The 17,246-nt window shown below is 47.9% G+C and overlaps 1 protein-coding gene across 2 annotated transcripts in view; it reads right to left on the bottom strand.

Annotated features, from left to right (window-relative positions):
• Positions 1–17,246, bottom strand: part of acoxl (acyl-CoA oxidase-like) — a 323,411-nt gene that overhangs the window by 69,352 nt on the left and 236,813 nt on the right. For both annotated transcript variants that reach the window (XM_078400283.1, XM_078400282.1), the window contains one exon: positions 2,277–2,386. In XM_078400283.1, the coding sequence (XP_078256409.1) occupies positions 2,277–2,386 (110 nt within the window). The remainder of the gene's footprint in view (positions 1–2,276; positions 2,387–17,246) is intronic.

Raw genomic sequence — 17,246 nt, 5'->3', positions numbered from 1 at the left:
CACCTCAAAAAACAGAGGCAGTTCCAGAGCTTTTTGTCATGACAGTACAAAGTTCAAATCTGGACTTTAAAACGTTGAGCATTTGCAATATTACAAAAACATCACTCAAGTTTAAAAAATATATTGGGGCACAACAACCTGCATACTGGTTTACACAAAAAGGCACAAGTGCTGGAGTAATTCAGCGGGTCAGGCAGCAACTCTGGAGAATTGCTGAGTTCACCTGGTACTTTGTGTCTTTCCTTAAACAGCAGAAGCAGATGACAGGAGGATGATCCACCATTGAGCCCAGCAGCAAGGAACGAGCTGTGACCCCAACCATTTTGTCCACAAAGTACTGGGTATTTCTTAAATATTTCTCTAATGCTGCGCAATTCCCTTGTTTTAGTTTAGTTTAGAGGTACAGCGTGGAAACAGGCCCTTCCGCCCACTAAGTCTGCACCGACCAGCGATCCCCGCACACGTACACTATCCGACACACACTGGTGACAATTTACACTTTATACCAGGCCAATTAACCTCCAAACCTGTATGTCTTTGGAGTGTGGGAGGAAACTGAAGATCTTGGAGAAAACCCTCACGGTCACAGGGAGAACGTACAAACTCCGTACAGACAGCGCCCGTAGTCGGGATTGAAACCAGGTGTGTTGTGATGCAAGTCAGCAACTCTACTGCTGCACCACCATGACGCCACAATTGGCTTTGGTAAACTGTAAATTGTCGCTAGTGTGCAGGATAGTGCTAGTGTGTGGAGTGACCACTGGTCGGCACGGACTCAGTGGGCCAGAGGGCCGGTTTCTGTGCTATATCTCTAAAGTTTAAAAGAAAAGTAAAGACATTCTCCTCCTCTCTCCTGTCAGGTGGAAGATACAGAAGCTTGAAAGCACGTACCAGATTCAGGAACAGCATCTTCCCGACTATTATCAGACTACTGAATGGTCCTTCTATAAGCTGAGGTGCAGTCCCGATCTTCCAACCTACTTCACTGTGGCCCTTGGACTTTTTATCTGTAACTGTAATGCTTTAACCCTCTAACACAGTATTCTGCACACTTTTGCACTGGAAAAAAAGAGTGCTGTTCCTGAACCTGGGCATTACAGTTTTCAGGCTCCTGTACCTTCTTCAGGTGATGTAGTCAAGAGAGAGTGAGATAGAGCTCTTAGGGATAGTGGAGTCAAGGGATATGGGGTAGAAAGCAGGAACGAGGTACTGATTGTGGATGGTCAGCCATGATCATATTGAATGGCGGTGCTGACTCGAAGGGCCGAATGGCCTTCTCCAGCACCTACTTTCTATGTTTCCCGATGGTAGCAGTGAGATGAGAGTGTGGCCAGGGTGGTGTGGATCTTTGATAATGCTGGCTGCCTTCATCCTGTGTACCTGTGGTGGCTTGTGCTTGTGCATGGCCTGATTATACTCATGGATAACATGATTTGTCTGGATCACACTCAAACAACACTTTTCACCCTGTCTTGTCAGGTGGCGCAGCGGTAGAGTTGCTGCCTTACAGCGAATGCAGCGCCAGAGACCCGGGTTCCATCCCCACTACGGGTGCTGTCTGTACGGAGTTTGTACGTTCTCCCCGTGACCTGCGTGGGTTTTCGCTGAGATCTTCAGTTTCCTCCCACACTCCAAAGACGTGCAGGTTTGTAGTTTAATTGGCTTGGTAAATATTTTTTTAAATTGTCCCTAGTGGGTGTAGGATAGTGTTAATGTGCAGGGCCTGTTTCTGCACTGTATCTCAAACTAATGATAAACCAATAATAAAGGCCAGTGAGGTACTGATGGTGTTGGCTTCCCAATTGACAGAGTGCTGTACATGAGATGCACTGTGCCCCGTGCTGTACATGATGCACTGTGCCCTGTGCTCTACATGATGCACTGTGCCCTGTGCTGTACATGATGCACTGTGCCCCGTGCTGTACATGATGCACTGTGCCCCGTGCTGTACATGATGCACTGTGCCCCGTGCTGTACATGATGCACTGTGCCCTGTGCTGTACATGATGCACTGTGCCCCGTGCTGTACATGATGCACTGTGCCCTGTGCTGTACATGATGCACTGTGCCCCGTGCTGTACATGATGCACTGTGCCCCGTGCTGTACATGATGCACTGTGCCCCGTGCTGTACATGATGCACTGTGCCCCGTGCTGTACATGATGCACTGTGCCCCGTGCTGTACATGATGCACTGTATCCTGCGATCTACATGATGCACTGTGCCCCGTGCTGTACATGATGCACTGTGCCCCGTGCTGTGGTCCACCAGGTTACCTGGTTCTCAGGCTGTCAGTTGCGGTTGCAGTCCAGTGCTTCAGTAACCCAACCATGGGGCTTTCCTCGTACTGCCTGACGTACTGAGCCAATAGCTCACGGACCACCACCTGTGGAGGAGCAAACACCAACACTTACTTGCGAGCTCACTTCAATTATCTCTTCTGCAGGCAACTGAAACAATCTTAAACAATTTTGACTCTTGTTGCTATAACAACGCCAATCTTATAGACAATAGGTGCAGGAGTAGGCCATTCGGCCCTTCGAGCCAGCACCACCATTCAATGTGATCATGGCTGATCATTCACAATCAGTACCCCGTTCCTGCCTTCTCCCCATACCCCCTGACTCCGCTATCTTTAAGAGCTCTATCTAGCTCTCTCTTGAATGCATTCAGAAAATTGGCCTCCACTGCCTTCTGAGGCAGTGAATTCCACAGATTTACAACTCTCTGGCTGAAAAAGTTTTTCTTCATCTCTGTTCTAAATGACCTACCCCTTATTCTTAGACTGTGGCCCCTGGTTCTGGACTCCCCCAACATTGGGAACATGTTTCCTGCCTCTAACGTGTCCAACCCCTTAATAATCTTACATGTTTCGATAAGATCCCCTCTCATCCTTCTAAATTCCAGTGTATACAAACCTAGTCGCTCCAGTCTTTCAACATACGACAGTCCCGCCATAGCAGGAATTAACCTAGTAAACCTACGCTGTACGCCCTCAATAGCAAGAATATCCTTCCTCAAATTTGGAGACCAAAACTGCACACAATACTCCAGGTGCGGTCTCACTAGGGCCCTGTACAACTGCAGAAGGACCTCTTTGCTCCTATACTCAACTCCTCTTGTTATGAAGGCCAACATTCCATTGGCTTTCTTCACTGCCTGCTGTACCTGCATGCTTCCTTTCAGTGACTGATGCACTAGGACACTCAGATCTCGTTATACGTCCCCTTTTCCTAACTTGACACCATTCAGATAATACTCAGCCTTCCTATTCTTACCACCAAAGTGGATAACCTCACACTTATCCACATTAAACTGCATCTGCCATGCATCCGCCCACTCACACAACCTGTCCAAGTCACCCTGCAACCTCATAGCATCTTCCTCACAGTTCACACTACCACCCAGCTTTGTGTCATCTGCAAATTTGCTAATGTTACTTTTAATCCCTTCATCCAAGTCATCTTCCCAAATATGGAACCTTTAGCAAAGCAGAACAACATGGCCTGCCATCTCTGCAGGTTCGAGGAGTCTGTGTACCACGTGTACATGGAGTGTGTGAGTCTGTGTACCACATGTACATGGAGTGTATGAGTCTGTGTACCACGTGTACATGGAGTGTGTGAGTCTGTGTACCACGTGTACCTGGAGTGTGTGAGTGTGTGTACCACGTGTACATGGAGTGTGTGAGTGCGTGTATCACGTGTACATGGAGTGTGTGAGTGCGTGTATCACGTGTACATGGAGTGTGTGAGTCTGTGTATCACGTGTACATGGAGTGTGTGAGTCACATTCAAAACATCGCTGAAGTCTCACCTGTTCAGTACTGCCTTCAACCACTGAAAGTCACCTCACCTTCTGTCTCCTTTCTCTGTTCATTTATTTATTTACTTATTTATCTATTTATTCATTTCCCTATGTTCTCAAAATCTCTGTAAAGCGTCTTTGAGTATATGAAAAGCGCTATATAAATAAAATGCATTATTATTATTATTATTACATGGAGTGTGTGAGTCTGTGTACCACGTGTACATGGAGTGTGAGTCTGTGTACCACGTGTACATGGAGTGTGTGAGTCTGTGTACCACGTGTACATGGAGTGTGTGAGTCTGTGTACCACGTGTACACGGAGTGTGTGTCTGTATCACGTGTACACGGAGTGTGAGAGTCTGTGTACCACGTGTACATGGAGTGTGTGAGTCTGTGTACCACGTGTACATGGAGTGTGTGAGTCTGTGTACCACGTGTACATGGAGTGTGTGAGGTTGCAGCCCCTGTTCCAATATCTAAAGTGGCTGCTCCTTGCCTTCTGGCTGCACTTCTCACCCACCACCCTCATCTCTGGACCCCCTGTGTGTAGAGGAGAGGGTGGGGGGGGGGCGGAGGATGTCCTGGTTGGGTTGCTCCTGGGCCTGGCCAAGCTGGCCATCCGTGAGTCACGGCGCCAGGCGGAAGAGGGCTCTGCCCGAGCCGGCTGCCTGCCCCTTGTCGGGGTTAGGTCCGCGCCCGGGTGGTGTTGGAGAGGGACTACGCGCTGCCCACGGGCACCCTGGGGGATATCCGGGACCGCTGGGCACCGCGGGGGGTGAATGCATCCTGGACAAGGAGTGTAGGATAGTTGTATAGTAGTTTATTGTTTGCCTTGTATTATGGTGGCATTCCGCAGACACCAATGCAGGTTTGTCCAGCTTCTCCCTGTAGCTAACAAACGGGCATTAATGTGTACATGTGCATAGGCCAGCATGGCTTCCACAACACTGACTTGATAGCTTCATGGTAACAAAGTGTGGCACGGTGGTGCAGCGGTAGAGTTGCTGCCTTACAGCGAATGCAGCGCCGGAGACCCGTGGTTCCATCCCGACTACGGGCGCTGTCTGTAGAGTTTGTACGTTCTCCCCGTGACCTGCATGGGTTTTCTCCGAGATCTTCGGTTTCCTCCCACAGTCCAAAGACGTACAGGTTTGTAGATTAATTGGCTTGGTATGAGTGCAAATTGTCCCTGGTTTGAGTAAGAAGGTGTTAAAGAGCGGGGATCGCCGGCGCGGACTCGGTGGGCCGAAGGGTCGGTTTCCACGCTGTATCTCCAAACTAAAAAGAGGGTGAATCCTCTGACCCAAAGACAAGGCAATGCAGTTTATCATCATCAGTCCACTGAGACCAGCGCCGTGTGCAATGTAGTTGCTCACACCTTGCACAAGGCTCAGTCTCACATCATAACAATGCAATGAGTCAACACAGGTCAATTGGCTCAGCCTTGTCAAGCACATAGGTGCTGTTCCCTCATCCCAGGAATGGCACTCGGCCAATGCAAGCTTCTTATTGCAGAGAGAACAGTCTGAGTGTGGAGAGGGACTTTCCCTGGTTGTGTGACTCTGCTCTTCACTGCCCAAGCAGGTAAAACCTGAGGAGGAGCACAACAATAGACAATAGGTGCAGGAGGAGGCCATTCGGCCCTTCCAGCCTGTACGCACCGCCATTCAATGTGATCATGGCTGATCATTCTCAATCAGTACCCTGTTCCTGCCTTCTCCCCATACCCCCTGACTCCGCTATCCTTAAGAGCTCTATCTAGCTCTCTCTTGAATGCATTCAGAGAATTGGCCTCCATTGCCTTCTGAGGCAGAGAATTCCACAGATTTAGGTGCTGTGTAATTCTTCAATGGCCCCCCACGCTGGGACCGCTTAGTTCTCATGTAGGAAGGAACTGCAGATGCTGGTTTAAACTGAAGATAGACACAAAATGCTGGAGTAACTCAGCGGGACAGGCAGCATCTCTGGAGAGAAGGAATGGGTGACGTTTCTGGTGAAGGGTCTCGATCCAAAACGTCACCCATTCCTTCTCTCCAGAGATGCTGCCTGACCCGCTGAGTTACTCCAGCACTCTGTGAAACGTCACCTATCCATGTTCTCCACAGATGCTGCCTGACCCGCTGAGTTACTCCAGCACTCTGTGAAACGTCACCTATCCATGTTCTCCACAGATGCTGCCTGACCCGCTGAGTTACTCCAGCATTTTGTGCCCCCCTTTGTTCTCAGAGGTGCAGCCCATCCACCTGAAGCCGATGGAAATATATATGGATAGGATTAGAGAACCGTGGGGCAAATGCAGGCAGGTGTGACTAGCCCAGATTGTCAACCTGCTCGGCACAGACAAGGTGGGCTGAAGGGCCTGTTGCCATGCTGTACCGCTCCATCACTCACACAGCCAACTCTTGTGGGGAAAACAGATGCAAAGAAATGTGGAATGTGCTTCCCACATTAGAAGTAGCCTGGAGTATCGGCTGATTCAAGGAATGCAGGAAAGCAGGAAATCATTCCTTATCCAAGTAGTAAAATCCCCCACGATACCAGCGATCTTTCCCAGCCGCTAGTTTTGATAACACTTCCAGCTTCCTACTGAACACTGGATTGCACCTCAGCCCAGAAGCTGTGCTGCTTCTGCAAATATCACAACACTGAGTATTTGGAGTATTGTCCACACAAGGAACTGCACATGCTTTGTGTTCTGAGTAAGATTCCAGTTGGAAAAATAGACCGGGTGAATGCACAGTCTTTTACCCAGGGTAGGGGAATCAAGAACCAGAGGGCATAGGTTTCAGGAGAGAGGGGAAAGATTTAATAGGAACTTGAGGGGCAACCTTTTCAGACAGAGGGTGGTGGGTGTATGCAACGGGCTGCCAGTGGAGGTAGTTGAGGCAAGTACTATAACGACATTTAGAAAGCATTTGGATAGGAGCATGGATAGGTTATAGGGTCAGAAGTGTTAGGAGCAGAATAAGGCCATTCAGCCCATCAATCATGGCTGTTCTATCTCTCCCTCCTAACCCCATTCCTCTGCATTTTCCCCATAAACACACACCTTTTCTGATTTTACTTCCGGCTCTTTCCCCTCTAAAGCCTCCAACCTTATCGTTCCCCAGCCACACACGGCCTGATTTTACCTTCTCCCCTAAATCTACAAACAGAACTGTCCTGGCAGACCCATTGTTTCTGCCTATAGATGTCCCACTGAATTAATTTCCACCTACCTCGACTCCATCCTATCCCCCTTGGTCTAATCCCTCCCCACCTATGTCCAAGACACCTCACATGCTCAATAACTTCCGCTTTCCAGGTCCCCACTCCCTCATCTTTACCATGGATGTCCAGTCACTCTACACCTCCATCCCCCACCAGGAGGGTGTTAAAGCCCTCTGTTTCTTCCTCGACCGCAGAATCAGCCAATTTCCATCTACCAATACTCTCCTCCGTCTAGCAGAGCTGGTTCTTACCTCAACAACTTCTCCGTCGACTCCTCCCACTTCCTCCAAATCCAAGGCGTAGCTATGGGCACCCGCATGGGCCCTAGCTATGCCTGCCTCTTTGTAGGGTACGTCAAACAATTCCCGTTCCAGGCATACACTGGCCCCATCCCCCAACTCCACCCCCGCTACATTGATGACTGCATTGGTGCTACCTCTTGTACCCATGCAGAACTCACTGACTTCATACATTTCACCACTAATTTCCATCCTGCTCTTAAATATACTTGGACCATCTCCGACATCTCCCTACCGTTTCTGGATCTCACCATCTCCATCACAGGAGAGACTAGTGACCGACATCTACTACAAACCTACTGCCTCCCACAGCTATCTTGGCTACACTTCTTCCCACCCTGTTTCCTGTAAACACTCTATCCCCTACTCCCAATTCCTCCGTCTAAGCCGCATCTGCGCCCAGGATGAGGTTTTCCATACCAGGTCATCGGAGATGTCCCCATTCTTTAGGAAACGGGACTTCTCCTCTTCCATTATAGATGAGGCTCTCACTAGGTTCTCCTCGATATCCCGCAGCTCCGCTCTTGCTCCCCCTCCCCTGATTTGTAACAAGGATAGAGTCCCCCTTGTTCTCACCATCCACCCCAACAGCCGTTGCATACAGCATATAATCCTCCAACATTTTCACCACCTCCAACGGTACCCCACTACTGGCCACATCTTCCCATCTCCACCCCTTTCTACTTTCCGCAGAGACCGTTCCCTCCGAAACTCTCTGGTCAACTCATCCCTTCCCACACAAACCAACCCCTCCCCAGGTACTTTCCCCTGCAACTGCAGGAGATGCAACACCTGTCCCATTACCTCCCCCCTCAACTCCATCCAAGGACCCCGACAGTTTTTCCAGGTGAGGCAGAGGTTCACCTGCACCTCTTCCAACCTCATCTATTGTATCCGCTGTTCCAGATGTCAACTTCTCTACATCGGCGAGACCAAGCGCAGGCTCGGCGACCGTTTCGCTGAACACCTCCGCTCAGTCCGTCTTAACCAACCTGATCTCCCGGTGGCTCAGCACTTCAACTCCCCCTCCCATTCCCAATCAGACCTTTCTGACCTGGGCCTCCTCCATTGTCAGAGTGAGGCCCAGTGCAAATTGGAGGAACAGCACCTCATATTTCGCTTGGGTGGTTTACACCCCAGTGGTATGAACATTAACATCTCTAACTTCAAATAGCCCATGCTATCCCTCTCTCTCCATCCGCTCCCCCTTCCCAGTTCTCCCACCAGTTATTATTGTCTCCGACTACATCCTATCTCTGTCCTGCCCCCTCCCCTAACATCAATCTGAAGAAGGATCTCGACCGAAAACGTCACCCATTCCTTCTCTCCAGAGATGCTGCCTGACCCGCTGAGTTACTCCAGCATTTTGTGTCGACCTTCGATGTAAACCAGCACCTGCAGTTCTTTCCTACACATGCTCCCCATAACCTCTGACACCTGCACTAATCAAGAATCTATCTATCTCTGCCTTAAAAATATCCACTGACATCTGTGGCAAAGAATTCCACAGATTCACCACCCTCTGACTAAAGAAATTTATCCTCATCTCCTTCCTAAAAAAACGTCCATTAATTCTGAGGCTGTGCCCTCTGGTCCTAGACTCTCCCACTAGTGGAAACATCCTCTCCACATCCACTCTATCCAAGCCTTTCACTATTCTGTATGTTTCAATGAGGTCCGCCCTCATCCTTCTAAACTCCAGCGAGTACAGGCCCAGTGCCCACAAACAGATAGGATAGGTTTGGAGGGACATGGGTAATCGTGGACAAATGGGAGTGGTGTAGATGAGGCATGTTGGTCAGCATGGAGGCGTTAGGTTGAAGGGGCTGTTTCCGTGCAGTGTGACTCTGTGAAGCTATGTGGATTCTCTATCCAACTAGCTTGCTCACCCTGGATCCATGCCGTTAATGTCTTTCTGGTTCTAACTGATATTCTAGGCTACATCGCTTGTCCAAGAAAGTAGGGAAATAATTTTTGAGAGCCCAGGAGTAAAGTTAAGATAAAGATTAGTGGAAAAAAGGCGATCTTTCTCCGGTGCCAATCTTTCTTCAATTTGTTGTTGCGAGCCATTTACGGGAAGCGTCAGGGTGAGTCGCTGCCTGTTGACACTCCCTTGTTGCTGGGAAGTGTTTGTTCACTTCCTGCTCCCAACCACACAGCTTTAACAGCGACGCGCCTGAGACGGTTCAATAAACGCGGACAAGCCTCCTTTCATCCTTCGGGCCATCAAAGTGTAGCAGTGCGACACAGAACGTGAAAAAGCAAAGCCCAATGCTCGTGGTTGGAAGCATCTCCAGTCTTTGTTCCTCAAGTGTAGGAAAAGAAAACTGCAGATGCTGGTTTAAATCGAAGACAGATGTAAAATGCTGGAGTAACACAGCGGATCAGGCAGCATCTCAGGAGAGAAGGAATGGGTAGCGTTTCGGGTCTCGACCCGCTGAGTTACTCCAGCATTTTGCGTCTGCCTTTGTTCCTCATGTGTTAGCCGCAGTTTAATTGTTCCACAGGAACAGGCCCATTGGCCCATCTTGTTTGTGAACACGATGCTTACCTGCCTACATGTGATCCACACCCCTCCATTCCTTCTTCCCGATGGCAGGGGTGAAATCAGTGTGTGGCCAGGGCAGTGGCCACCCCAGATCTGTTATCAGGCTTCTGAACGGCCCTTCCATAAGCTAGGGTACTGTCCGATTCACCTCTACCCCATTGCGGACATTGGACTTTGTCTGTGGAACTGATGCGCTACAATGCTGAGAACTATATTCTGCACTCTGTATCTGCCCCTTTGCTCTACCTGTTGTACTTTAGTTTGACTGGATTGTTTTCATGTATAGTATTATCTAATTTGATTGGAAGCAGTTTTAGTTTAGTTTAGTTTAGAGATACAGCGCGGAAACAGGCCCTTTCGGCCCACCGGGTCCGCGCCGACCAGCGATCCCTGCACACTAACACTATACTATACCCACTAGGAACAATTTCTACATTTACCAAGCCAATTAACCTACAAACCTGCACGTCTTTGGAGTGTGGGAGGAAACCAAAGATCTCGGAGAAAACCCAAGCAGGTCACGAGGGGAACGTACAAACTCCGTACAGACGGTGCCCGTAGTTGGGATGGAACCCAGGTCTCCGGCGCTGCATTCGCTGTAAGGCAGCAACTCTACCACTGCACCACCCATAAAGTTAAAACACCTGGGTACGTGTGACAATAATAAAACAAAACTTAGATGCCAATATTGCAGTCTCAACTTACTTAATTAATTGATTTCATGAGTCAAATCAACATTTAATTATCATTAATACTGGCAATAAAACAACTAAATTCGTACTTGCAGCAACTTTACAGGTCCATTGAGGCAATTACACAGATAAATGTGCAATAATCTAAAGAACAATAAATTAATAACCGTAATAACAGGTAACCACAGCAGTGCAAAACCAAAGTCGGCAGTGCAACCAAAGACAGGACATTGTAGATTATAGGTAGACACAAAATGCTGGAGTAACTCAGTGGGTCAGGCAGCATATCTGGAGAGAAGGAATGGGTCGAAACCCTAAACGTCACCCATTCCTTCTCTCCAGAGATGCTGCCTGACTCACTGAGTGACTCCAGCATTTTGTGTCTACCTTCGATTTAAACCAGCATCTGCAGTTTTCTTTACTACACATTGTAGATTCTAGTTGGTGAGGTAATGGTCTGTTTTGTGTCATGTTTAGATTAATACTAGTCCAAATCTATGGCTATCTCAGATGCATGGTGAAATTAATTTAGTTGTTGGGGAAACTCAAGGCCACAATTTATAATCAGCAGATCTTCCATTTATTTTGTGCCATTTGACAGGCTGGTGGGGAATGGGTGATTGAGGAGATTGGTGGCTGATGACTGGGGTAGAGTGTCGCCGTTTGAAGTGCATCCATCTTTTGTGTCCGGCAGCTCGCCCATTCACATGCCGAGAGCTGATTTACATTGAACCAATTTACACCTATTGGGGGCAGGAGGGTTGATTTGCAAAAAAGGCAATACCATCACAAAAGCAATCACAAAGGCAAGGACCTTCAATGACTGGTGTTATTTACAACATTCACACTTGATAAGGATTAAAGAGGAAAGGCATTTTGAAACTGATTGATGCGATTGATGGACAAGGTGGTGTTGCTTGCTCTGACAGCCCGGATTCAAAATTGCCTCTCGTTCTTGCCCCCACCCTCCCGGCGCCAATCTTCACCGCTGAACCCATGACTCAAATACCACAGCTAGTTTCTGCCGCTTGCTCTCTACCCGTTGTTATTCTTCTGTCCCTCTGATAGAAACATACAAAATAGGTGCAGGAGGAGGCCATTCGGCCCTTCTAGCCAGCACCACCATTCATTGTGATCATGGCTGACCATCCACAATCAGTAACCCGTGCCTGCCTTCTCCCCATATCCCTTGATTCCACTAGCCCCTAGAGCTCTATCTAACTCTCTTTTAAATTCATCCAGTGAATTGGCCTCCATTGCTTTCTGTGGCAGAGAATTCCATAGATTCACAACTCTCTGGGTGAAAATGTTTCTTCTTACCTCAGTTTTAAATGGCCTCCCCTTTATTCTTAGACTGTGGCCCCTGGTTCTGGACTCCCCCAACATTGGGAACATTTTTCCTGTATCTAGCTTGTCCAGTCATCAAAGGCCATCTCACAACTACCCTGTCTGAAGAAGGATCTCGACCCGAAACGTCACTCAATCCTTTTCTCCAGACATGAATGAATGAATAAGTTTATTGGCCATGTATGTGCATATACAAGGAATGTGCCTTGGCGCTCCGCTCACAAATGACAACACAAACTTACAGTTAACAATTAACAATAAAGCATAAACACATCAAAACAATAAGGATACAACATGTGGGTGAAAATAAACCAGAGCAAAAAAGAGACTACAGACTTTAGTTATTGAGTAGAACTATCACTCGTGGGAAAAAAGCTGTTTTGATGTCTGGCTGTGGCTGCTTTGACAGTCCGGAGTCGCCTTCCAGGGGGAAGTGCTTCAAAGAGTTTGTGGCCAGTGTACAGTTCGTCAATGGGGGGAAGGTTGCAGCCAACAACCTTCTCAGCTGTGCGAACGATCCGTTGCAGCCTCCGGATGTGGTGCTTGGTGGCTGAGCCAAACCAGACCATGATGGAGAAGGTGAGGACGGACTCAATGATAGCAGCATAGAATTGGACCATCATTCCCTGTGGCAGATTGTGTTTCCTCAGTTGCCGCAGGAAGTACATCCTCTGTTGGGCCTTTTTGACTGTGGAGTCGATGGTGGCCCCCCATTTAAGGTCCCTGGAGATGATGGTTCCAAGGAACTTAAATGACTCCACAGATGTGACTGTGGTGTTGTTGATGGTGAGTGGGGGGAGGGGAGGGGAGGGGGATCTCTTCGAAAGTTTACAATTAGTTCCACTGTCTTGAGGGCATTGAGCTCCAGGTTGTTGCGATGGCACCAGGACGCCAGCTGTGTCACTTCCCATCTGTAGGCAGATTCCTCCCCATCCTGGATCAGTCCAATCAGGGTAGTGTCATCCGCAAACTTGAGGAGCTTGACAGAGGAGTCTGTGGAGGTGCAGTCGTTGGTGTAGAGAGAGTAAAGGAGAGGGGAGAGTATGCGGAGCTCCTATGCTGAGGGCATGCTGCCTGACCCGCTGAGTTACTCCAGCACTTTGTGTCTACCCTAAACTAAGAACGCAAGATTCTGGAGTCGCAAGAGACCGCAAGTGCTGGATTCAGAGATTCTTGTTCATTATACTGTTTATGGTAGAAACATGCAAACATTGAAAATAGGTGCAGGATGAAGCTAGCCCTTCGAGCCAGCACCGCCATTCAATATGATCATGGCTGATCATCTAAAATCAGTTCCCTGTTCCTGCTTTTTCCCCATATCCCTTGATCCCTAAGAGCTAAATCTAACTCTCTCTTGAAAACATCCAGTGAACTGGCCTCCAGTGCCTTCTGCAGCGATGTTTACATATTCTGTTCTGCTGCTGCAAGTAAGAATTTCATTGTTCTATCTGGGACATCTATATACTAAAACTCTCGTTTGTTTGTTTGTTTGTTCCTGAACTGCAGCTAAAACGGTGCACAATAGCACGCCAATTCTGGGCCCACCTTATTCACCGTCGTCCCTTTGGTGCTAATGGAAGAAGTTTCATTGAAATCGGTGTTATATTTTTAAAGTTATTCACATTTTAAGGTTTAAATCTATCTCCTAGGGAAGAAGGGAGGGAGGGGGTGAGGGAAGGATGATAAGGGGGAGGGGAAGGGGGTAGGGGAAGGGGGAGAGGAGGGGAGGAGAGGGGGGAGTGGCGGAGGGGTGGGGAGGGGGAGAGAGGGAGGGAGGGGGGGAGAGAGGGAGGGAGGGGGAGGGAAGGGGGAGAGGAGATGGTGCTTCACCAATGCAGGAGAGGTTTGGGCCCAACAGGTCCACTTGGTCTAGTATTACAATAAAGCACTTTTGAAACAAACTGCTGGAGGACCTGATATAAAGTACTATCATAAATATTCACAATGTAGACAGTTAAAATCCCAGAGCAAAACACAAAGTGCTGGGGGAAGTCAGCATGTCAGGCAGCACCTGTGGAGGGATATCAGTCTGCAGAAAAGTCTCGACCCGAAACGTCACCCATTCTTTCTCTCCACAGATGCTGCCTGACCCGCTGAGTTACTCCAGCACTCTGTGAAACGTCACCTATCCATGTTCTCCACAGATGCAGCCTGACCTGCTGAGTTACTCCAGCACTTTGTGAAACGTCACCTATCCATGTTCTCCACAGATGCAGCCTGACCTGCTGAGTTACTCCAGCACTGTGTGTCTACCTGAGGACCCTTTTCTGGTCGGCACCATTCTTCAGTCTGAGAAAGGGTCCAGACCAAAACTTTTGTTTGTTCATTCCCTCCATAGATGCTGCCTGACCCATGATTTGAGTTCCAAAAGCAGGAGAGGATGAGGCAAAGCCTGACAAGTGATAGGGGAGTTGAGTCAGGTAGAATGATGCCATTTTATAGATGCTTAGATAAGCACACGGCTGGAAGGTTCAGAGGGATATGGTTCAGAAGCACGCAAGTGAGACCAGAGGAGTTTGCCAACTTAGTCAGCAAGGATGAGTTGGGCCAAATGGCCTGTTTTGTGTCCAGTTTAGTTTATTGCCACGTGTACCGAGGTACAGTGAAAAGCTTTTGTTGCGTGCTAACCAGTCAATGGAAAAACAACACATGATTACAATCGAGCCATTCACAGCGTATAGATACATGATAAGGGAATAACGTTTAGTGCAAGGTAAAGCCAGCAAAGTCCGATCAAGGATAGTCTGAGGGTCACCATAGAGGTAGATGGTAGTTCAGCACTGCTCTCTGGTTGTGGTAGGATGGTCCAGTTGCTTGATAACAGCCGGGACGAAACTGTCCCTGAATCTGGAGGTGTGCATTTTCACATTGGGTACTGACTGGATGATCAGCCATGATCACAGTGAATGGCGGTGCTAGCTCGAAGAGACGAATGGCCTCATCCTGCACCAATCGTCTATTGTCACATGTTTCCATGCTGTTTAGTTTAGTCTAGTTTAGTTTATTTATTAACTATTTATTATTTATTAATTAGGTTTGCCGGAGTCTTGTCGGAGTCTAATTGTCGGAGTTATGTTTTGCACTAGTATTACGGTGCTTAATTTATTATATATTATATTCTCACCATAAGCAAATAAGGAATTCTTCGTTCCATTGTTGGTACATATGACAATTAAACCCTTTTGACTCTTGAATACTAAGCAGGTTAAGAACATAATTGGAAAGAGACACCGCAATACATCGGGCAATAATTAACAAACATAAAATTATGAGGAAGTGAACATAAACTATTCCAGTAAATGGGTTTCAAATGACCGTACGTTCGAAACCACTTGACCTTTAAAGCCCGGTCCCACTTTTATTAATGTGTAGGAAAAAACTGCAGATGCTGGTTTGACAAAGGTAGACACGCAACATGCTGGAGTAACTCAGCGGGACAGGCAGCATCTTCCCTGAAGCAATTTCCCACTGCAATGCGCTCCCCCAATCCTCTGTTGACATGCCCACCTACGCAACCTTCAAGACCCCCACCCAGGCCCACAGATGGCACAGACCCCACTAGTCCAGACCCACTCTCGCCAACTTCCAGTGCAGTCCCTGGTGGACTCTTCAGAGGTGATGACCACAAGATACAATAGACAATAGGTGCAGGAGGAGGCCATTCGGCCCTTCGAGCCAGCACCGCCATTCAATGTGATCATAGCTGATCATTCTCAATCAGTACCCCGTTCCTGCCTTCTCCCCATACCCCCTGACTCCGCTATCCTTAAGAGCTCTATCTAGCTCTCTCTTGAATGCATTCAGCGAATTGGCCTCCACTGCCTTCTGAGGCAGAGAATTCCACAGACTTACAACTCTCTGACTGAAAAAGTCTTTCCTCATCGCCGTTCTAAATGGCCTACCCCTTATTCTTAAACTGTGGCCCCTGGTTCTGGACTCCCCCAACATTGGGAACATGTTTCCTGCCTCTAACGTGTCCAATCCCTTAATAATCTTATATGTTTCAATAAGATCCCCTCTCATCCTACTAAATTCCAGTGTATACAAGCCTAGTCGCTCCAGTCTTTCAACATATGACAGTCCCGCCATTCCGGGAATTAACCTAGTGAACTTACGCTGCACGCCCTCAATAGCAAGAATGTCCTTCCTCAAATTTGGAGACCAAAACTACACACAGTACTCCAGGTGCGGTCTCACTACGGCCCTGTACAACTGCAGAAGGACCTCTTTGCTCCTATACTCAACTCCTCTTGTCATAAAGGCCAACATGCCATTAGCTTTCTTCACTGCCTGCTGTACCTGCATGCTAACTTTAAGTGACTGATGAACAAGGACACCCAGATCTCTTTGTACTTTCCCATTTCTAAACTTGACGCCATTCAGATAATAATCTGCCTTCCTGTTCTTACCACCAAAGTGGATAACCTCACACTTATCCACATTAAACTGCATCTGCCATGCATCCGCCCACTCACACAACCTGTCCAAGTCACCCTGCATCCTCATAGCATCCTCCTCACACTTCACATTGCAACCCAGCTTTGTGTCATCCGCAAATTTGCTAATGTTACTTTTAATCTCTTCATCTAAGTCATTAATGTATATTGTAAATAGCTGCGGTCCCAGCACCGAGCCTTGCGGTACCCCACTAGTCACTGCCTGCCATTCTGAAAGGGACCCATTTATCCCCACTCTTTGCTTTCTGTCTGTCAACCAATTTTCTATCCATGTCAGTACCCTACCTCCAATACCATGTGCTCGAATTTTGCCCACTAATCTCCTATGTGGGACCTTATCAAAGGCTTTCTGAAAGTCAAGGTACACCACATCCACTGGCTCTCCTTTGTCCATTTTCCTAATTACATCATCAAAAAATTCCAGAAGATTAGTCAAGCATGATTTCCCCTTCGTAAATCCATGCTGACTCGGAACGCCACGATCCTGTTACTACTATCCAAATGCTCCGCAATTTCGTCTTTTATAATTGACTCCAGCATCTTCCCCACCACTGATGTCAGACTAACTGGTCTATAATTTCCCGTTTCTCTCTCCCTCCTTTCTTAAAAAGTGGGATAACATTAGCTACCCTCCAATCCACAGGAACTGATCCTGAATCTATAGAACATTGGAAAATGATCACCAATGCGTCCACTATTTCTAGAGCCACCTCCTTAAGTACTCTGGGATGCAGACCATCAGGCCCTGGGGATTTATCAGCCTTCAGTCCTATCAGTCTACCCAACACCATTTCCTGCCTAATGTGAATTTCCTTCAGTTCCTCCGTCACCCTAGGATCTCTGGCCACTAGAACATCTGGGAGATTGTTTGTATCTTCCTTAG

This window comes from Rhinoraja longicauda, chromosome 5 (assembly GCF_053455715.1).
Source record: "Rhinoraja longicauda isolate Sanriku21f chromosome 5, sRhiLon1.1, whole genome shotgun sequence".
NCBI lineage: Eukaryota > Metazoa > Chordata > Chondrichthyes > Rajiformes > Arhynchobatidae > Rhinoraja > Rhinoraja longicauda.
This window is presented reverse-complemented; position numbering and strand designations above follow the sequence as displayed.